This window comes from Myotis lucifugus, unplaced genomic scaffold, assembly GCF_000147115.1.
Source record: "Myotis lucifugus unplaced genomic scaffold, Myoluc2.0 scaffold_134, whole genome shotgun sequence".
NCBI classification, from domain to species: Eukaryota; Metazoa; Chordata; class Mammalia; order Chiroptera; family Vespertilionidae; genus Myotis; species Myotis lucifugus.
In genome coordinates, this window is record NW_005871182.1 from 544,293 (window position 1) to 566,795 (window position 22,503).

Below are 22,503 nucleotides of genomic sequence, written 5' to 3' on the forward strand. Positions count from 1 at the left end.
AAGGAGAAAGTGAGGGAAGCGCCTGAACCCTATGTGAGATCTTTTGAGCACTTGTAGCACGACATTTGCTACAAGAAGAGGTGTGAGAGGGATTTGGGGGTTGTCCAGGGATGAGACTTTCCTGTTTGGACACTGCCTTGATGGGGAGGAAACACAAGCTGGAGGCACATACACACAAAAGTGTGAGCACTCAAAGAAATGGATAGGGGCAGGGGAGCTGAGTGACAAACCCAGAGGATGGTGCAGACACCGCATACGACCAACTTTCTCCAGCTGCCTACCCCTGGCACACATGCCTTCTGTTTGTAGGATGCCCTCCTCTCCTCATGCACCTGACCACTCCCCTTCCCTTCAGAGCCAGTTTGGATGTCTTCTCTGGGCAATCCAGCCACCAGCACACTCAGCTGTGCAACTCCTCTGCACCCCCGTGGCACCCGTGCACACATGCATCACAGCCCTTTCCCCATGGCATCGTACTGTCCCTTGTCATCCAATGCAAGCCTCACTGTTCACCCCTAAAGCAGGATGATTCATCACCAACCAGTGCCTAAGACTCGTAAGCAATTATTGACACAACACATGCTGCAATGAATGAGTGAATTCCTTGATACTAGTGGTCTCTCGCCTAAATTCCTCCACCTAATTTCAACATCGCCCTCCACATTGGGAAGTGGCGAGGCACAGCAAACACTTCTGAGATGAGAAGTGATTGTTGTCTCTATGCATTTTGACCTCTCTTTGTACACAACCTATATTTATCATTATGGGATTTGCCAAGATGTCATTCTGACAAGCCACAGGGTTACAGGTATTCACAATTCTCTCCTCTTCCTACTGTTCAATCCATCAAATATCCAGGGCAGAGTGGGAAGACGAAAGCACCCGGCTTAAAAGAGCCCACTACAGCCCCTGGGCTGTCACATCTCGAAGGTCAAAGCTGGCAGAAGCCAATGGTCTTTTCATTTATTTTTCCTGACGCCCATCAATGAAAGCAATCGTGAGTAAAAGTTGTACCTGCCAGGAAAGGAATTGTCCTTTGTACTTAGTGGCAACCTTCACAGTTCAGGTACACTCTGACAGCTGCTTCCTGAGCCCCAGGGAGGGCTATACATCTATCCCTGGGCCCCGGCAGAAGGCGGGTGAAATACTTTTCATCTTGTCATCGATTGAAGACTCTTCTGTGATCTTGGACCGGGATTTAATTTTTAGATCCAGAGCTTATGTTTGAGAAGAACTACCATTGTAGAACTACCATAAATTGATCTGGTGTTTATTCACCTAACACAGAACACCTACTATGTGCTAGGCGCTGTGCCAGGCTGTGGGGAATAAGATGTACAAGCTGACGTCTTTACCTTCAAGGCTTTTGGTCCAGAGTTAAATGACCAAAAATCAGATGGTCTCTTGAAAAGGCTTTTCCTGACTGATAAGAATAGGTCTCAGTTTTCTCAGAGCCAGGCATGATACCAGGGTTCAGCTGCAAGGCCTGCTTGGGGAAATGGCATGAGAAAAGAAAAAAAAGACCCAAAAGATCTGTGTTCCCCTGTGTGTTCCCCATGACTATAAGCAAATTACTGAGACTCCTTGTGATTCAGTTTACTCATCTGTAAAATGGGGAGAATAATTTGTGAGACAGACAGCAGTGAAGATGAAATGAGTTGATAGACGTTGATGCACCTGGTAACCTGAACATGCACTATGCATATATTCACCATGAATTTTAACATAGCACCTGCCTCCTGAGAACATAGAAGAGGCAATGGCTCTTCTGTTAACCTGGGACCTAGAGGAGAGTCAATACGTGCCGTTCTAAAGAACAAAGATGGGTGGTGGATGGTGGGTGGATGGTGGTGGATGGTGGGTGGATTTTAGAACTACCCTCTGCTCTAAAAGATCTGGGTCTCTAGTCTACTCCGTACTCCTCTCAGGCCCCTCTGGCCTTGAAAGCCATAGTCTTTTGCAGAGAGGATAACAGGTGTGTCCCGACTAGACTTATGGGTGGAGCCCAGACCTATACACGGCCTTAGATCTCCCCCAGCCACCCCAGCTTTGGGGGCTGCACACGCAGCATCAGGCAAGGGTTGGAAAGCCTGTCACAGCCTGTCCACCTATGTGAGGGAGAAACGACTCTGCACCCTGCAATCACGTCCACCTCATCTCTTCAAGCTTTCTTCCTAACGTTTCTCCTTACTAGTTAGTAAAAGGAAATAAGAAAACTACCAGCTTATGTTATCGACCAATTCAAGCTGAGATGTTAGCCATGATTCTTAATTTTCAATGTATACCAGATTCCCTGTGGCACTTTCTAAAATACATATGTCCATGCCCCTTCCCAAAACTAATAAAATCAGAATCACTTGGGATGAGATCAGCTGTATGAATTTTGTAAAATGCATGGTTCTGATTTGTTCCCCCAGAGCCTGAGATGTACCTGATTAATGGCTTAAAGTCCAGGTGCTCTAGAGAGGGACTAGCATGTTAGTGGTTGTTTCAATATTACTACTCACAGGGGTAGTAATATGGTAAATCCTGGCATAGTCAGCGGGACTGGAACTTTGGGGTCCAACTTAGAGAATACAGGGAGTTACTCCAAGAATGAGGGGTGCAGAATTGCTACACTTGGCTCTCCTCACTCCCCCACCACCCAGAGCAGCCTGGAGGAGGCCAGCCCTGATTTAATCCTCACAACCGCCCCAGGAGGTGGGCCAATTATTACCATTTTACAGATAGGAAAACTGAGACTTATAGAGATTCAAAGACTTGCCCAACCTCCCAGCACACTTAGGACCCAAGTGTCCTGACTGCATTACGCTCAGAGAACTCCTAGCTTCACGAATGCCCTTGACAAGCTTGGGTCTTCATGACTGTCCCCCTGCCTGAGAAGTCTGCCCTTGACAAGCCTGGGTGTGAGTGTTAAGGCTTTAAAAAATTATCTTTAAAGCCTTTGAATGGCTTTCTCTTTTTAGTGTAAATCACCCGTACATTAAAGCCCTTATTGTATATTTATCAGTGTGTTACTCAGACCAAGGGGAAAAGGAGAGAAGCTGACACTGTGAATGACTTTGAAAGTGAGAAAATGCTGGGCCTGAAATTAAATCATTGCGACACTGCCACTCGAGGGCATCAATTTCAATAAATGATCACCTTCTTTATTTCCGACCCGTTTATCATGCAAAAAGGATGAAGGAAGACTTGGGCTGAACAATGTTGAAGGCCACAGGCCTCTGATTCCCCACACTGGCCAGACTTGCCACATTGCTCTGGGCCAACTGCAGTTAAACCCAACGTAGCTTGGCAAAGGCAGTCGGACATCTTTGCAGAAGCAAATTCCTCGTGGCCTCTTTCCATGTTGCCCTATCCTGAGCCTCTTCCTCATCAGCCTGCTGAGACCTGCTGGTCTATTCACAGGAAACGTCAGGGTCTGTACACTAGTGGCAGAAAGTCTCTGTGGGTCAGTGAGGGGTAACTGTCCCGTTTGCCAGAATGGTGGGCAGGGGCAAGAGCGGAGTCTGGGCGGGGAAAGTCATGTCCTGCTCCCCCAGTCCTGACTGGCACCCTGAGAGGGGGTTGCTGATACTGTAGGATGAAAGAAGGAAGCAGAGAGCAGCTGGGAGCTCTGTTTAGAAGGTAAGAAGCCGAGGCTGGGAAGGGCTGTGGTTGTTCCATAGCCACGCTGCAAATTAGCGGCGGAACCAAGGCTGAAACTGCCTCTCCTGACACCCTTTGGGTTGAATCACTTTGGGTTAGATTCCTCTGGCAGGTCTCCCATTAAGATTGCTGCTGGTTTTACAGCTGGGGTCTTTGGTCAGAAGTGACTGGTTTACATAAACGTGGCAGCCATGTGAGAACCAACACTGACTTTGGGTTGTCTTCCCCTGGGGAGGTTGCTGCAGATTTTAGTCTAAGGGCAATATGTGTCAGGACTTCCAGATACTGCTGTTCAGCTGGGAGACCGAGCACAGGAGGGCTGGGCTCCGGAGTGTGCACTCTGACCTTCATCACATCACATCCTGCCTCTAGGCTTGGTTCCCCCCATCAGGAAATCATTGGGGAAAAGGGAACTCAAGTCTCCTCTGAGTGTAGGGTTAAGATCCTGTGGAAGGTGAATCTGTATGCCGAGGACACTCATTTTTCTACCACCTTCTGGATCCAGCCTTGTTTGTGCTAGAATGGCCCTGACAGCTTATCTCAGCTCAAGTCCGAGTATCACCAAATCCTATCGGTTTAAAACACCTTTTCAAGTATTCAAATGATTGGCAAGTTCTATCCTCTCAGGGCCCAATTCTTCCCTCCACACACTGTGTAGTCTGGTCATCCATGATAAAGTCCCCAGACACCCACGGCTGCAGGAGAAAGCCCTGTGCTCAGAGAAGAAGAAGAGTTTGCGATGGATGTCCTGGGAGGAGCCCTGGAGAGTCGCTCCTGCAGCTGGAAACCCCACCAGCCCCTGAGTCTGTTTCTGAGGCCAGGAAGGCACGGGCTTCACACTGCTGGGCTGCTCTTTCTGAAACAGCTTTCTGCAGAAAGGCAGGGACATGCAGGAGGCAGAGCAGGAGCTGGGCGTCCTGTGCGGGCTCTGCTGGCACTGCTCTTAGCTTAGCCTTTCAATATCTCCGGATCCCAACTTGAAAACATTTGCACAAGCATGTGCTGCTGCTCTCTTGCCTGTGTGTTCCATGCTGGGCTGGGTGCTCCCTGAAAGTTGTGTCTGTGCTGTCTTTGTCTATTCCCAGCACCTATTATACGGGAGGCGCTCAATCCATGGTTTTTAAATAAATGTATGCCCTGGAAAGCAGCTAGCACGTATTAAGTGTCTACTATAATTGGGCAAATTGTGAGACATTTTCTTTGTGCCATTTCACAACTAACCGTATTAAGTAGGGTATTATCATATTCATTTAATTAATGGGAACTTTGTGGGTTCTAATTTCTAGTTAAGATGTCCTATCCTGTGCCTGCTGGATTCTGTGGCCAGTGGGGCTGGGCTACTGGACATCCCATTTCTCTGCTTCCTTGCTTTTGCGGCCATTCTGGCTGGCCAGGTGAGCAGGTGAACATGCTGGGCACTCTCTTTGTCATCTGTGCCCTAGGAGATCCTGGCCCAAGCCAGGCCATTTTGGCAGACATGTGCTCACTCTGTGATTCATTAGACCTGCTGCTTTCCAAGAGGCGGAAGGCAGAGCTGCTGGGATTCCCCAAATGCCTTCCCTGACGCCAGTGCCTCCAAGCAGGATGCTGCTCCCCATGACATTGTCTGCTCACAACTCATGGCTTCCGGGGACTGCGTGGACTCTCTGACTTGTCACTCCTCAGCCCACGCCTCTGTGTCAGGCTCTCCCAAGATGACTTTGCTATGACAACTTCTTCCCTTATTACTATAAACACTGAATGTCATTTTCCAAATAGCAGTCCCCAAGCCACCATGTTCTGTTCTAAGAAGAAGCCAGCCTCATTTGTAATCATCCCTGTCACCATCAGGATTTCACTGTGTCCCCCTTGCCACACTGAGGACTGTGCTGTTGGTGTCATCTCTGACATTAAAAGGGGTGAGCTTCCAAAGAGGCAAACTGTCCAAGATCTCAAAACCAAAGGATTCTTGACCCATAGTCAGAGAACGGACAAGTCTCAATCTTTTGTGTCAAAACTCTCAGCAGAACAGAGCCAACTAAGGTATTAATGGCCTCTTACGTTTGCATCCTGCTCACTGTGTGAAAAACCCTTTGCACCCTTGATTGCATTGACCCCACAGCATCATGTGAGTAGGACCAGCATCATCATCCCCATTTTACAGATGGGGAAACTGAGGTTTGGGAGGGGATGGGATTTGCCTGAAATCATGGAGCTCTTTCTTTGAACATCCTTTGGTGGCCTTTGTATCTTGCATGCCTCTATAATCCTGATAAATAAAAAATAGTCAATAAATGATTGTTCATTGCCCTATGACTGAATAGTGAACTATGACTTACATTTAGGACTTTGATTCACAGCATAATATTTTTTTTCTGCTGCACCACTGTGAACTAATTGAGTTTTTCCAGCAATGGGTAAAAAGGTTCCCCTCCACCTTGTCTAGTCAGTGACTTTGGGCAAGTTATTTGACCTCACTGAATTTCCTCATCTATAAAATGGAAGATAATACTAGCTTCTGCTTCATTGTGTTGTTTAGTATTAAATTTAAAAAATGCATGTAAAGTGCATAGCAGTGACTGGATAGCACATCTAGGAAGTGCTTAATAAGTATTAGTAATAGTTATAGTTATTATTATTCAAGGGTAGGGACTGGGCATTACATATCTTTGTAACCCAGGACTTGGTACAGTAATTGGCAAGACACTTGATTGTAGGGCTCAAGACACTTGCTGCCAACACACACTCATCATGTGACATGGAGCAAGTCCCTTCCTTCTCCTGGGTCTCAGTTCCAGTTCCAACACCTGTGAACTGACGAGGGTGAACCAGATAAATCCCATGGCTCCTCCCAGCTTTAAAATGCTCTGGTTATTTCAGTGGTTCTCAATGGGGATGATTTCACCCCCCAGGGCACATCTGGCCATGTCTGGAGACATGTTTTTGGTTACAACCACGAAAGGTGCTACTGGCATCTAGTGGGTAGAGGCCTGGGAAGCTGGGGACCATGTACAAGTCAATGTTGATGAAAAGAATTATCTGGCTCTAGCTGTCAATAATGCCAAGACTGAGCAACCCGGATCCAGCTCTACACAAATACCCAGACATCTGGCCATGTCTGGAGACATGTTTTTGGTTACAACCACAAAAGGTGCTACTGGCATCTAGTGGGTAGAGGCCTGGGAAGCTGGGGACCATGTACAAGTCAATGTTGATGAAAAGAATTATCTGGCTCTAGCTGTCAATAATGCCAAGACTGAGCAACCCGGATCCAGCTCTACACAAATACCCAGAGCTCTCTGAATTGCTGGACAGGTGCCTGTGTCCTACAGTTTGCCAAAATGCCCATGGACGCAGCATTCCTCCATACAGCAGAGAAATCTATGGATCTCCCCTTCAAGAAATTACTAAGCAGTCCATACAGCTTTATTGAGAAATCAGTAGGCAGAACCCACCCTCCCCCAACCCAGCACACCATGGAGGTGGAGGATGGGTAACATCTCGTTCAGATGGGAACCCTCTGCAAGGTATTTTCTCAGAGAGAAGCTAAGTCCAAAGGCTAAGCTTAACTAGAAATTTGAGATCTTTCTCCTGCAAACATGCCATAAAGAAGGATCTCTCACCCTTATCCTATATAATAAAAGGCTAATATGCAAATCAACCAAACAGCGGAACGACCGGTCACTATGATGTGCACTGACCACCAGGGGGCAGATGCTCAATTCAGGAGCTGCCCCCTGGTGGGAGCGCCACTCAGCCCAGAAGCTGGGCTCATGGCTGGCGAGCACAGCGGCGGTGGTGGGAGCCTCTCCTGCCTCCACGGCAGTTGGACATCCCCCGAGGGCTCCCGGACTGTGAGAGGGCACAGGCCAGGCTGAGGGACCTCCCCCCCCACCCCCCGAGTGCACGGATTTCATGCACCGGGCCTCTAGTTGATTATAAAGTAATCAGACCTGGGGCCATTCACAACTGGGGTCTTGCAGTGGTATTTACACTTATGGAATGAGAAAAAAGGCAGCCACAGAGATGCCCTGGTTCACGTTGGCTTTTCAATGTCACCACTTCTAGAGGCACACTGGATCAGGAAGTAGGCAGGTATCTTCTAGAGGAGTTCACTGACATGAGTATTGGGTGTCACTTCAGTATTGGGTAAGCTTTAGAGGTTCTAGAACAAAGGTTGTTCCAGTCTACTGATTTGAGACTGATACCGTGTGGTCTCCCTGACCAGTTCTGCTCTAGGTCTCATGCTCCTGCAGGACCTGCTTGGATGGCTACAATAGTTTGCTCTTTCCCTTCCCACCAAAGTTCTGCTAATAAAACCCACTTTCCAGCACATTAAATTACTTTCATTTCGGCCATTTAACACTCCCCTTGGCTGTTTTTCCTTGGCTCTGTCTGAACTTTGGGAAATGAATATCTTTAACACCCACTCATTAAATGCCCACTCTGCCAGCTGCTCCTCTGGCCTCTGGAAGGCCACCAGCCTGGGCAGCCAGAGGGCCCCACAGACCAGGGCCCGAGACACTATCCAGGGAATAACAGCAGTTATGGCTCAATCTGATCCCTACCATTAAAGAGCAATTGTGAGCTTTAAGTAGATGTCACAGACTCTGAACTTTTTCGGCCAAAAGCCAAGTTGTCTTCAATAAAATAGATCTGGAATGGGCAAGGACTTACCCATGCTTCCCCGGAGTGGGTACCAGGAGGATCTCTCTTCCAGCCTCGTTGTGGGGCAGCAGCTGGGCGACGTACCTCCCGGAAGGCTGCAGGTGCCTGTGCACGGAGACGGCCAGCCTGCAGTGCTCACTGCTGCTCCTCATCCACGGGCTCAAGATGGTATGCTTGGAGTTTGCTGAGGTGTTGAGGAGGAGGAAGGAGCCTGCCAAGAGACAAGGAAAGTGACTCTTCAGATCTGTCCAGAAAAGTGGACCAGCAGCACCTCTGCAGCAGGTGTTAGAGACCAATGGCATCAAAGTCCGTGATGCTGGAGGCCTTTATCACTCTCTGCACACACCAGCCCTCTTCCCCATCTCTTCCCTTTGTAAAATCTAAAACCTGATGTAAGAGAATGGTGACTGAGGACTGGGGCTTTATAATCAGGCACACCACGGTTCTCACCTTAGCATCCCTACTTAGTAGCTCTATGTCCTTGAGTCTCAGGCTCATCACCTGTAAAATGGGAATGGAAACCTCTATTTCAAGGGTGGGTGCCAGGATTATGTGAGATAATCCTGGAGAGCATTTCACCCACTTTTAGGCAGGGAGGAAGCACCTATTAAATAATCAATGATTTGATTTTACTGTCTTCGAAGTTAAAGTAGAGATGACAGCTCACAGATTCTTTGCCAGCCAATAGGTACAATTAACAAAATCCCCCATAGGAAGCAGGGGAAGAATAGTGTGTATTACCTAATCCTCACAGGGTGAACAGTTAGAAACCCAACCCAAGTGCTAAGACATTCGTATAGATTTACATACTGGTCTAACTGAGTTACTCCCTCCATAAATGTGCCGAGTGGAGCCAGGACATGAGTGCCATCTTGTGAACATCAGTCTAGGGCAGCCGTGGGCAAACTATGGCCCCCGGGCCGGATCCGGCCCGTTTGAAATGAATAAAACTAAAAAAAAAAAGACTGTACCCTTTTATGTAATGATGTTTACTTTGAATTTATATTAGTTCACACAAACACTCCATCCATGCTTTTGTTCCGGCCCTCCGGTCCAGTTTAAGAACCCATTGTGGCCCTCGAGTCAAAAAGTTTGCCCACCCCTGGTCTAGGGTACCTCCACACCCCAGAAACCAGGACTCTGGCATCTAGGCCACTCTTTAGGTCACAATTTAAATCAGAGCTGACTAAGTTCTCCATGTCACATTCAAGCCAGCTTGAGTTTCAATTTATTGTTGGCCAATTCAGTTTCCCAGTAATGTATGCATTAGCTCTCGGTTCTCAAATAGTTATGACCGGCTCAAGGTTTTCCTTGAGAGGCATGTGCTTGGGAAGGAAGTATTTGGGTCACTTATAAGGTAGTAGTTAAGATCCTGGCTCCTGCTCCTTTGCTTACTTGCTGAGTGAACTTGGGCAAAGCAGTGACTTTCTCAGGTTTCAGTTTTCTGTTTATCAAATAGGGTGAGAAGGGTTGGCTGAACTTATAAATCTCTGAAGATCCATTTCTGCTCTCGGGTCTATGAGCCATGTGAATTTGCAACTGGTCTCCAGAAAGAAATCCCTACAAACCCCTCACCCCCACGCCCACCCCCACCCGGTGCTGTGCCTGTGGCTGAGTTTCCCTCTGGGACAAGCCAACCCTAATTCCAGTAGCAGTGGCCAGTGACAGACAAGAAACTTGTATTTCTGGTGGTTACTGTCAGCATAAAAGCACAGCACCATGTTACTGCTCCAGGCATTCCTTCTGGTGCACTAGTTTACTAGCCACACTTCTGCGTTGCAGTTTTGGACCATTAGATGCTGATCCTTGGCTGTGGAAGCCAATTCCAACAAGATCTCCAACACTTCCAGTGGGAACCAGATAAGAAGTGTTCAGCTCAGCCTTTTAACCCCCCACCCCTTCTTTCTGGGCACCTCAAATTAGTCTCCTTCTCCAGATAACAGGACTTACCAAGTAGGCAAATGAACTAGCACCCCTCAATAGAGAATGATGCAGATAAAAAAGAGGGTATTCCTATGAGAAGCAAAGCAGCATCCAAGGAGAAGGCATTGTGTCAGGATTAGAGATTTGCAATATTCTGGAGGTAGGTGAATGTTACTTTTGGTTAAAATCAGGAGAGGTCAGCACAAGACTGTTTCTGAGCTGGATGGCATATACTGGAAACTGAGTCCTCTGTAATGTTAGGAAGCTTTAGCATGGCATATGGGCCTTTGAAAGTGCTCTACAACCCTTGGTAAATAATCTATATCATTACTCTGTTTTACAATGGGGGAGGCATTCTTATAATGGGCTTGGAAGTAAAATAAAGGATTAGAATCAAAGATTCAGAATTAAAAAGGACTTAACGAGCATATAATACAGTGCCCTTGATTTTCTATGGAAGCAGACTGGAGATCAGAATGGAAAAATGACTTATTCAAAGTCTTAAATAGGAAGTCCAGACCAGACCTCTGGTCTCTGAACTCTTAACCAGTGCTCTTTCCCTTCTTCCTTTTTCATTATCCCACTGTATCCTTTATCCTAAAAAATGACCAGGGTGCCTTGTGGCCAAGTTGTGTAGCTCAGGAACTCAGAGGGATGGGAAAGGAGAAAGAAAGGCAGATGGGACCTGAACCAAATCCATTTGTTCACTGGCTTCCTTACCCACTCGCTCTGCCCTCAACGTTCATTTAATGGATGCCTACTCTGAGCAAAGATTCAAGCACTGGCGCTGCCCTGGGGACACAGACATGAACCAGACACAGTTCTGGCCTTCAAGGAACATCAGGTCCAGGAGGGATGATGGGGTGTTTGCAGTAACTGCAATACTGTACTAGATTAGAGTGTATCTGGCCAGAGCAGGTGAGAGTTCTATAATCACTTCTGGGTCAGAATCTTGTTCCAGACATTTTGGAGTCATGGTCTGGGGTTAGGAAAAAGCCACACATGCCACACATAAGGTGTCCTGGTCTGAGATTGTACTCTAATGTATTCAAATAGGTGGAAAGTAGACTGAAACCAATTTTGGAGCTTCTGAAGGAAAGAATGTAGGTAAATAAAGGAGGTGTTCCCCTTCTCATAAAAAAAAGAGTTTACATGCATGTGCACACACACACACACACACACACACACACACGCACACACACACCTGGGAAACTCAAGTTCCCAGCAGGAGAAAATGAGGCTGAAAATGCCGGGACTTGGGGGTCTTACAGCACCACTGTTCCTCCTTCATGGGTGTGAAAACATGTAAATTCTGTCCTTGTAATTCAGTACCTCAATAATGGGACTCTTTCAGAGATGACTGGAAGATGGATGATTCCTCCATTTCTAATATGTGAGATGATGTTTATATGAATTTTATTTTGTGCAACTGGACTATCAATAAGAGACAGAACTTAAAGTATTTTCACTCTCAATGAAACTCTGTCGTTGAGAGCTATCTCTTCATCAGCAGCTTTCCTCTACCAAAAAAAAAAAAAATACATTTCATAAGCTCCTTGGGATATTGTCAGCATAAATCTTTTAAAGTCAGTGAGAATTTATCTCTCTTCTCCCTCTTTTCTGTTTCCTGTACTTTGCTCAGAATAGCTTGGGGCTATGTGAAGGCTCCTGGGATCCCCTCTAATTAAGAGGGATGGCCTGGCAGCTCACAGACCTTCCGGTGGGGCAATGCAGAAGCAGATCAAAGGCTTTGTTTACTCAGTGCTGGGAGTGGATCCTGGTTTCCTTATTAGTGGATTGGGTTGATATGTTCAACACTTAAATATGAAATAGTTGTTGTTTTTACCTTTGGTCACCAATACAGGGCTGTGGGCTTAAATTATGAATCAGAAACCAAGGGCAGGAACCTCGAGGTCAGACAGACTCTTTCCTATCTAGGCTCTGCCTCTATCCAGTTCTAGGATTTAGACAAATTATTTAAATTCTTTAAACCTTAGTTTTCTCAAATTCAATATGGGTGTAGCCTACTTCCTATGGCTGTGGTGGGGGTGAAATGAAACACTAGTAATATGCATAAGGGGCCAGTACAGCTCTTGGTCCTCAGTAGGAATGAGATACATGGTGATTCCTGCTTCGAGGAGTCTGAGCTCTGTCAGTAGCCTTGGAATTGGACTGAATTTGAGCCACTACCAAGCTTCCTTTGTTTGTAAACCGCAAGGACTGGATAGAGTCTCTCTAAGGGACCCTACAGCTCCAAACTGTCAGTAACTCTATCGGCCTGCCTGGAATATTATTCATCTAAAGGAACCCTGTCAAGTCTCCAAGCTCCCAAGCCCTAAAGACTTCTCCTCCTAATTCACCTCTCTGGGGTTTTTAAACTAAGAGTTTCAATCAACTGATCAAATACTCTGTGAACTGACTCCCTGCCCCACTTCCTCGCTTCCCATACCAGCATCATTTTTTCTGTAGATGCTTTTGCTATAAGGCTATTATCACTTCTAAATGTCTGATATAGCACAATGCTTGTCACATGCCAGGTATGCAATGACTTTAAAAAATTATGTATATATTTTATTGATTTCAGAGAGGAAAGGAGAGGGAGAGAGAGATAGAAACATCAATGACAAGAGAGAATCATTGATTGGCTGCCTCCCACACACCCCACATTGGGGATCGAGCCTGAAACCCAGGCATGTGCCCTGACTGGGAATCGAATTATGACCTCCTGATTCATAGGTCGATGCTCAACCACTGGGCATACTGGCCAGGCTGCAATGACTTTTTTAAAATCAAAGTAACATATACACGTGGCAAGAAATAAAATTGTTCAGAATAGCTCATAACAATTTTTTAAAAACTATCCCCAAATCATTCTCCTCTCACCAAGTCTCAAAAACATTTTTAAAGATTTTTACTTTCTTTTGCCTTCATGACTCTAAATTAGCGGTTCTCAACCTGTGGGTCGCGAACAACGAAAATACATCCTGCATATCAGATATTTACATGACGATTCATAACAGTAGCAAAATTACAGTTATGAAGTAGCAACGAAAATAATTTTATGGTTGGGGGTCACCACAACATGAGGAACTGTATTAAAGGGTCGCGGCATTAGGAAGGTTGAGAACCACGGCTAGTGTTATTTGTTGGTGCAACAACTTTAGGTTCTTTCCATTGATGCCACAGTAAGAAAAATTATGCTATCCCCTTTCTAATACTTGATTTTTAAAATCCCTTTCAACTTTTTTATGACTTACCTGTTTAATTTTACATGGCAAATGTATTACTTGTTCCATCACCTATGGACAGTGTCACCTGACCCTCCTCATGAGAAGATTAAGCTATTAGTCTCCCTGCCCTTTTCCTCTCCACATCCACCTCACAAGTCAGCTGTGCTTTTCCTTCCCATTGTCAAGGTTGTGCAAGAATGATTCAGGCTTGTGTTTTGTTTACAGATTGATTCTAAACCTTGAAAATCAATAAGCAGATATTTTATACTGATGACTATATATTTTTTCACTGCAGCTAACAGGGCTGTATTTATAATCTCTATAGGTTGAATAATACACCCCACTCAATGGAGAATGTTTCCGGCATCAAGATCAAGATTAGATGAATATTCTCTCTCTCTCTCTTTCACTTTCTCTCTCTCTCTTACATAACCACTTGTCAAAATTGGGGCACATTTTAATTTGCCTTATTTGAATCAGGAATTTATTGTGAGTTTGTGTCTCTAGAAATTTCTAATTGCTTTTCTCTTTTATTTATTTTGCACCATATCACTCACACTTCTATATATTCCTTGAAAATCTTTCCATCCTTCTTGAAGACATTGACTTCCTGTTTTAATTTGTATTCGCTGCTTTCTGGGCCCCTAGTACAGCTATTATTCTCAAATTTCTTTTCACTGGAACACTTCCATTAGTCCCACCATCCTCAGGAAACTTCCTCAGGAGGAAACTCTTTTGTAAATTTTTGAATATCTGAAATGTTTTTTTTTTTTCTGTCTTTACACTTGGTTGATAACTTTGCTGGCCATAGTTTCTAGATTAGAAAATGTGCTCCAGACATTTGAAAGCCTAATGTTGTCCAGTATCAGTGACTGAGAAGTCTAAGGTTGGTTTTATTGTTAAGTTCTTTGTAGTCAATCTGTTTTCCTCTTTTGGAAGCTTTCAGGAATACAGAGGTACTGACATTTCAATATAATGTATCTAGGTATGGATCTCTATAGAAATTTCTCTGTGGCATTGGGTGGGCTCTTTTAATCAGAAAACACATGTCTCTTTCATGTCTGATAAGTTTGTTTTATTATTTCTCTGATATTTTCATTCCCCCCTCTTCTCAGTCGTGAATCTTTTTGAAGAGCTTTATCATTCAAGTTAACGTCTGTTATCTAATTGATCTTTGTTTTCTCTGGGGTCAATTTTTTTATGTTGATATTTCTTTTCCATGCTACTGGGCTATTAATATTGTTAAAGAAGAGACAACGGGCCCTAAATGGAGTCACTTGTCCTAAGCCCCAAATCACCAAACTGAGACTTAATTACTAACATAATTACAATTTTCACCTCTCCCAGCAATGGCATCTTAAACTAGTCAGTCAGGAATTTTCTGGTCAGCACTAATGAGGTCACCTGTCTGACAGACCCTGCTATCGCCTAAAGCAGCGGTTCTCAACCTGTGGGTCGCGACCCCTTTGGCGGCCAAATGACCCTTTCACAGGGGTTGCCTAAGACCATCCTGCATATCAGATATTTACATTGCGATTCATAACAGTAGCAACATTACAGTTATGAAGTAGCAACGAAAATAATTTTATGGTTGGGTCACAACATGAGGAACTGTATTTAAAGGGCCAGAAGGTTGAGAACCACTGGCCTAAAGGAAGGTGACCTTGCTACAACCAACCCGCTCCTTGCTAGTATAACTTCCCTGCCCACTCCCTTCTGAATACAAGTCTTTCATTTTGCACAGCTCCCTGGAGGTCCTTTCTATTTGCTAGATGGGATGCTGCCAGATTCATAAATCACTGAATAAAGCCAGTAAGATTAAAGTTTTCTCAGTTGAATTTTGTTTTATAACAATATGTTGGATGATCCTGGATCAGCCCCTTATATTCACACAGGAGAGACTAGGATCGCTGATAGAACGTCTATGTACATAGATTGTGCTTATTCTCTCTGTCAGAATTGGCCTGATGGCAAGAGTCAGGGTCAGGCCATTTCACAGGTGTCTGCTCTCCAAACCAGCATGGACAGGTCACTTTGCTCCCACAAGCAGCCCTAGTTCTCTCAGTCTGCCTGGATTTTTATAAAACATCTCCCTTTTTTCTTTTCCCTGTGGTTAAGCATCCTGCTATCTTTTGGTCTGAGAAATGGCGTTGAAGACCATCTGGGTTAACTACACCAGAGAGGACTTTCATTCTTTCTCCGCAGTCTTATACCTCCTCCCAGAGGAGCCTTCTCAGTACTCCTTGTGGTGCCTCCCAGCAGATGGGCTCCTTCCTCTGCTCTAAACCTCTTTGATCTTCTCAGCTATGGCCACTATATTTGCTCCATCAATAGCTCCTGTCTCCTCTTTGTGCCCTAGCCATCACTCATGGCTCCCCTCCTGTTCTGTTTGCTATTCAGAATTTATTCCTCCACTAAATCCTTTATTATCACTTTAGTGGGATTGCAGGAGAGGAGACAAATGTGTGCCCAACCCACCATTCAGAACCAGAAGCCTCTTAATCATTCTCTGAGTGAGAATATGCATAAACAAATGCATGAATGGACCAATTTCCATCTCAAAAAATCATGCATGATTCTGGCACGATTGGCTAATTGTCCCTATTGCAATTAAACTATCAGATCATTACTATAAGCTATCACTTATTCAAGTGATCATGATGCTATTCAGATTAGGTAGGACCGAAGGAACAGCAGAAGTTTAATGGGCTGGAATATGGACAAAGGGAGTGCAAGTTGATGCACAAGACCTCTACCACGAGATGCTTGCCACCCCCCCGAGGATGCTCCACAGAACACTAGCCCCACAAGGCGTTAACAGGTATTATGAGAAAGCTCTGGGATCAAGCAAGTTTGAGGATTACTGGGTTAAACAAAAGTAAACTGCAGGACTTCTTAGAACTTTAATATGCCAGTAAGAGTTGTGACTTCAGGAGTGGAATGTCAAATGAAGATGTCCAATACTCCTTTTGGCACAGAACTCTTTGGCCATTGGGTATAACAGTGATGGCGAACCTTTTGAGCTCCGTGTGTCAGCATTTTGAAAAACCCTAACTTAACTCTGGTGCCGTGTCACACATAGAAATTTTTTGATATTTGCAACCATAGTAAAACAAAGACTTATATTTTTGATATTTATTTTATATATTTAAATGCTATTTAACAAAGAAAAATCAACCACAAAAATGAGTTCGCGTGTCACCTCTGACACGCGTGTCATAGGTTCGCCATCACTGGGGTATAATGTACCATGTAATATGCTCTGAAAACCCTCCTCTAATCTATTTCTGCTCTAAAGACCATTTGCAGAAAGTAAGGAAGGAAAAAATATCATGAAAAAAGGGTATTCTAGAGGGGCAATCACATATCTATATGTACATTTGTATCATCTCTTAAATCTTACGTCCTCCCTGTTTGTCTGACTTTCAAACTGTCCTCATCAGAAACTGGGCCCCTTAGGGCAGAACAATGCTTTTGGAAAGGCTCCTCTGAGTTACCGCATTGGTCTCCCTACCTGAGGCGACTTAAACATGCTGCATTCCAGACCTGACTTTTGAAATGTCAGAGCTAGAAACAAACACGGTGGTTATACAACTTAATACCTTTCTGTACTGGGAAGAAACCCAAGAAGCACAGAAGTTAAGGACTTGCCTAAGGTCATACTGTGTGTTAGTGGTGGTTCAGAGATTAGAATCAAGGTTTCCACTCCCTGTCCAGTGGAAAGTCCGGTCTCTGCCTGCCCATGACAGAAATTTATGGTGTTTCCAGTCAAATATCCTATGGTTTTGGTCCCCAGTTGCCCCAACATCACTTTCCTTTCTCTGCACTCTCACAGCTCTAACGAACAGGCCAGTAGGTCTCATGCCCACACATTTGACTGTCCCCAGAGGTCACACTAAGGCCTAGGCAGGTAGGACCCAGACATACTAGTCCTTTGAAAATCACTCATGGGGTCTTAGCTTGGTCTCTAATGGCTACTCAGTATTTGAAAGTCTCCTCTGTTCATGTGGTCGTATGAAGTGGTCAGAGCAAACTGGAGCCACTAAAAGAGTTCCCTTATTGCCTATTTTACACATTCTAATTCTACTACCCAGGTAGCCTCAACTTAGGAGTTACATTTGAGAGCAGACTTTTGAAATTTAGAGGCAGGACTAGGTGGAATCACCCTCATTGGCATGCTTTGTCTAATAGTGGAATAACTCAGACTTTAGAACTTCAAAGACCTCGAGCTCTTGAGAATCATTTAATGCAACCTTTGCCTTGCAGGTGAGGACATTCAGTCCCATGAGGTGAAAAGATACACCTAGTAGCTGAGCTATGGTAGGACCCAATCCCTCTGGTCCCAGCCCTGAGCAGTTTACTGTCTCACTCTGCCGTGATGTCAAATATTTTGGAATTAGCTCTGCTATCCTCTACCACCAGGACTTCAATTTACTGCTCTTCTGTACCCTCATTGGGAAATACTTTGAAGAGAAATGGTATCAGTGTTTAAAATCAAATGATTAGAGAAACCAAGTGTGTTCATTAAGGGAAGAAAGGGAAGTAGAAACAGTTGATTTTTCTTGACAGTTATATTAATATTAGCATAATGAGTTCAGTTGTAGCCTAATGTACATTTAGAATATATATAGTTATCTGTGTGTGTGTGTGTGTGTGTGTGTGTGTGTGTGTGTGTACTTAAATAGATCCCCTTTGAGATCTCTATAAACCTTTTTGGTGACATTCTGTAAATTACCTCTCAGGTTCAAGTTAACTGAGGCAAAAGTTCCCTAGAAATGGTAAAATATATTGGTGCTTGTGTGCGTACATAGTAAATACATGCATGTTTGTATGTTTGCATGTATATATAGCTATGTCTATTTGCACACATACAAACATTTACGTTGACCCTTGAACAACATGGGTTTGAACTGAATGGGGAGAATTTTTTCAATGGAACACAGTTCGGCAGGCCCACAGTTCAAATTCTCTTTGTTCAAGGGTCAACTCTGTGGTTGGAATCCACATATGCACAGGGCCCACTGTAGTTATACATGGATTTTTGACTGCGTGGGAATTTGAGGTCCCAACCCCATGTTGTTCATGGGTCAACTGAATATATATATTTATCTCTCTCTGTGTGTACTTAAATAGATCTCCGTTGAGATCTCTGACGTTGTTGAAAAGAATAAACCTTTTTGGGGAAGAGACATAGGCTATTGTTATTTTTTGTTTTTTTGGTGTGTGTGCGCGTGTGCGCACATGTGTTTTAACCAACAGATTTCATTAGGGAAAAGGGAAAAAGCCAATAATGTCTACATACTGCATGTGTGTCCTAGGGTGTCAGCAAAAAAAGATAATAAAGGGCAAAACAAATAAATAGAAGGAAACAGAAGCTAAAGTGCTGAGAAACCTTTTTTTCCCTGAGAGCTCATTTTGGTAATCCTCAAGGAAAACAGAAAAGCACTTGATCTGACAAGAGGGAGAAAGGAGAAGCCAAATGAAAACTAAACAATTGATTTAATTCAATGAGAAATGGGAGGGGGAGATAACAGTATCTGCTCAGGTGGGGGAGGGAAGGGAGTTAGGGAATCAAGAGCGCCTTCTAGAAGCGGAACAAAATCTGAGTGGGAGAGAAAGCAGCAGGAAATAGTTTTCCCTTTCGCACGTAGGTGTTTAGCTCTGGAATCAGATTGCTCAATTTTTGCTTTAAGTCTCAGATGTCAGGGTCCAAAAATCTGCCATGTTATTTTTAAAATATTGCTATGTGGTAGCAGATTTTTATCTTGTGGGTAAATTTTACTGATTTTTAATTAAGATTTTAAAAAGCAATTTTTAAATAAAAGGCAAAGCAAATAAATAGAAGGAAACAGAAGCTAAACAATGTATTCCTTGTGGGAGTCTCACAAGATCCCAGCTTGTAATAAAAAGTTCGGACATTCCATGTACTGTAGCTCTCAGACACCCTATTGTTGAAGAAAGAGAACAGAACATGGACAAACATTGACAACTAAGCCATGCAGAAGAACACGGGCAGGCCACTGTTTCACCCACATGCTACCATGGGAGAGCTGCATGGAGCACCAAAACACCGTCCCTCCCAACTCCTCCTTTTGCAGAACAAGAAATTCCCATGCAGGCAGGTGAGGTCCGTGTCTGAGGCAGGCTGGGCACGGCAAGAGGGCCAGGCTGAGTTCTCAAAGGTTCTAGATCAGTGGTTCTCAACCTTCCTAATGCCGCGATCCTTTAATACAGTTCCTCAGGGTGTGGTGACCCCAAACCATAAAATTATTTTCGTTGCTACTTCATAACTGTAATTTTGCTACTGTAAACAATATGTAATTATATATGTGTTTTCCGATGGTCTTCAGTGACCCCTATGAAAGGGTCGTTTGACCCCCAAAGGGGTCTCAACCCACAGGTTGAGAACTGCTGTTCTAGATGATCTGGGCTTCCTCTAACTGCTCCTTCCACTTCTCACTTACCCTCCCCCCATATAGTCTGCACACAAGAGCGAGAGCCATCTTCTTAAATATGATTTAGTCAGTCACTCTCTTGTTTTAAACTCTTCAATGGCTTCCCGCTGATCATAGATTAAAATCTAAATTCCTTACTATGAGCTACAAGGATTAGGGGAAACCTGACCTATAGCAGATGCCATAGGTTGGCTCACTCAATTTCCTGACCAACTGCTCTTGCCTTTCTCTTTTATTGAGACTGGACATTAAAAAATGATTCATTCTATAGGCCTTTCTTGTAGATAGGAGTAAACACGTAACATGGTTCTGGCCAATGAAATGTAAGCAGAATTGTGCTCACAGGATTGTCAGAGTTAGCAAATAAAAACACACAAGACACCCAGTTAAATGTGAATTTCAGGTAAATGATGAGTAAGTTTTCAGTACAAATAATACTCAAATTATTATTTTCCTGAAACTCACACTTAGCTGGACATCCTATGTTTTATCTGGTAACCCCATATCTGAAGAATTTGGGGAAAACACCCCCTCTCTGCTTCTTTCTTCCTCTTGCCTAGAACATGAGCATAACGCCTGGAGATGTGGCAGCTGCCTTGTCACCGTGAAGTGACAAGCATGAGTACATGGGTTAGAAAGGTAATGAATTGAGTCACTGATGGTGTTGTTGGACATCTGCACCATTGCTTATCTCTGGTCTTCTTAACTATATATATAAAAGCCTAATATGCTAAGTGTCCTACTGTTCGTTCAACTGTTCGACCAGTCGCTATGACGTCACTGACCACCAGGGGGCAGACACTCTGACCAGTAGGTTAACTTGCTGGGGTCCGGCGATCAGGACTGGGCAAGACGGCTGGACATGCCCTGGAGCCCTCACGCGTCCCTCCCTGCCCCCGATCGTGCACCGGTGGGGGTCCCTCAGCCTTGCCTGCATCCTCTCGCAGTCCAGGACCTCTCAGGGGATGTCAGAGAGCCAGTTTCAGCCCGATCCCCGCAGGCCAGCCTGAGGGACCCCACCGGTGCATGAATCCATGCACCGGGCCTCTAGTGTGAAAAATAAAACAGAACACCCATACTCTTTCCTTGACTAAGCCACTGCAGTGAGGACTTTGTTCCTTCACAGCTGATGCTCTGTGAGCGGGAATCTTGTCTGCCTTGGGCCAGCTGTCCAGGGCCTAACACAATGATAGGGACAATGCTTCCTGAATAACCATTTGCTGCAAAGATGAAGAAATGATACTTAACCAAAAAGTGGGCACTTTGCTTGTTTCCTTGTATCTTATCTAAAAGAGTATCATCTTTTTATTTATATTGGGGAGAATATTTCTCCCTTTTGAACTGACTGGTAGTTATAGAAGAGGTATTATTTGCAATACAAAACAAATCAATTTTTTAAATGCTCCTAAGTTTAGACTCTTAAGATCAGTGTTTTTCAAATTGTGGTTTGTAACCCATTAGTGGGCCATGAAATCAGTTTAGTGGGTCATGACCAGCATTAAATAAAAAGGAAGAGAAGAAGAAGGAGGAGGGGATCAGGAAGAAAAATAAATGAAATTTAAGATATCCATATTGTAATTTCCCTTTGGAAAATAATGGCTACTAATCTATATGTACACACACACACACACACACACACACACACACACACACATTTATGTATACCATGCTGTTATGTAAGATATATTTCTCACTGTGGATCATAGTTTAAAAAAATTGAAAGGCTCATTGAGTATTGTTCAAATTTCAAATGTCCATATATGAAAATTACACTGGCCTAATTCTGGTCCCTGAGCCACTTCTCATTAGCTGGGTGACTTTGGGAGGAGAAGTAATCTATTTGGACAGCATTTTATGATCTATAAAACTTTCTCATATAAACAATCTTATAACAACTCGGTAAAATAGATGTTCTCCCCCATTGTAATTGCACTGGATATAGCAGCCACTAGCTACTTGCAGCTACTGAATACTTAAAATGTGGCTGATGCAACTGAGGAACTGAATTCTTCATTGTATTTAATTTTAATTAATTTATATTTTAAAAATGAAACCTGACTTAGTTATGAGAAAAATTTGTTTGGAACAACTGTGCATGTGAATCTAACCTTTCAACTATAAATTCTATGAAGTACAGATCAAATATTTCAGCTAAAATCTTAGCCTCCAAATTGAAATGTACTCTAAGTACAAAATGCACACTGGATTTCAAAGATTTAGTATAGAAAAATAAAATATTTTATGAATAATTTTTATATTGATTACATGTTAAAATGATAATATTAGATATATTGGGTTAAATAAAATATATTATTACAATTAAGTTCACCTGTTTGTTTTTATTTTTTATTATGTGGTTTCTAGAAAATCCAAAATTACATTTTTGGGTCATACTATATTTCTCCAGGACAGAAATATAGTCTTGCCTTAGGCCACTGAATGAGGAAATCCTTCGATCACTAGGACAGTCCCGGTCAGTAAACTCCAAATCCTTGACTCTTCCCCCTGAATTACAAATGACATCACCTTAGGCCTGGCTGTCCCTTTATAAACTGTGAGTGAACTGGAAGATGATAATAACAATCATGATGGCTCACACT

General features: G+C 43.8%; 1 protein-coding gene across 1 annotated transcript in view; it reads right to left on the minus strand.

Annotated features, from left to right (window-relative positions):
* LOC106698078 (ALK tyrosine kinase receptor-like) overlaps positions 1 to 22,503 on the minus strand; it is a 292,777-nt gene that overhangs the window by 162,390 nt on the left and 107,884 nt on the right. Inside the window, exon 3 of the mRNA XM_014460552.1 lies at positions 8,305 to 8,506. Coding sequence (XP_014316038.1) covers positions 8,305 to 8,506 — 202 coding nt within the window. The remainder of the gene's footprint in view (positions 1 to 8,304; positions 8,507 to 22,503) is intronic.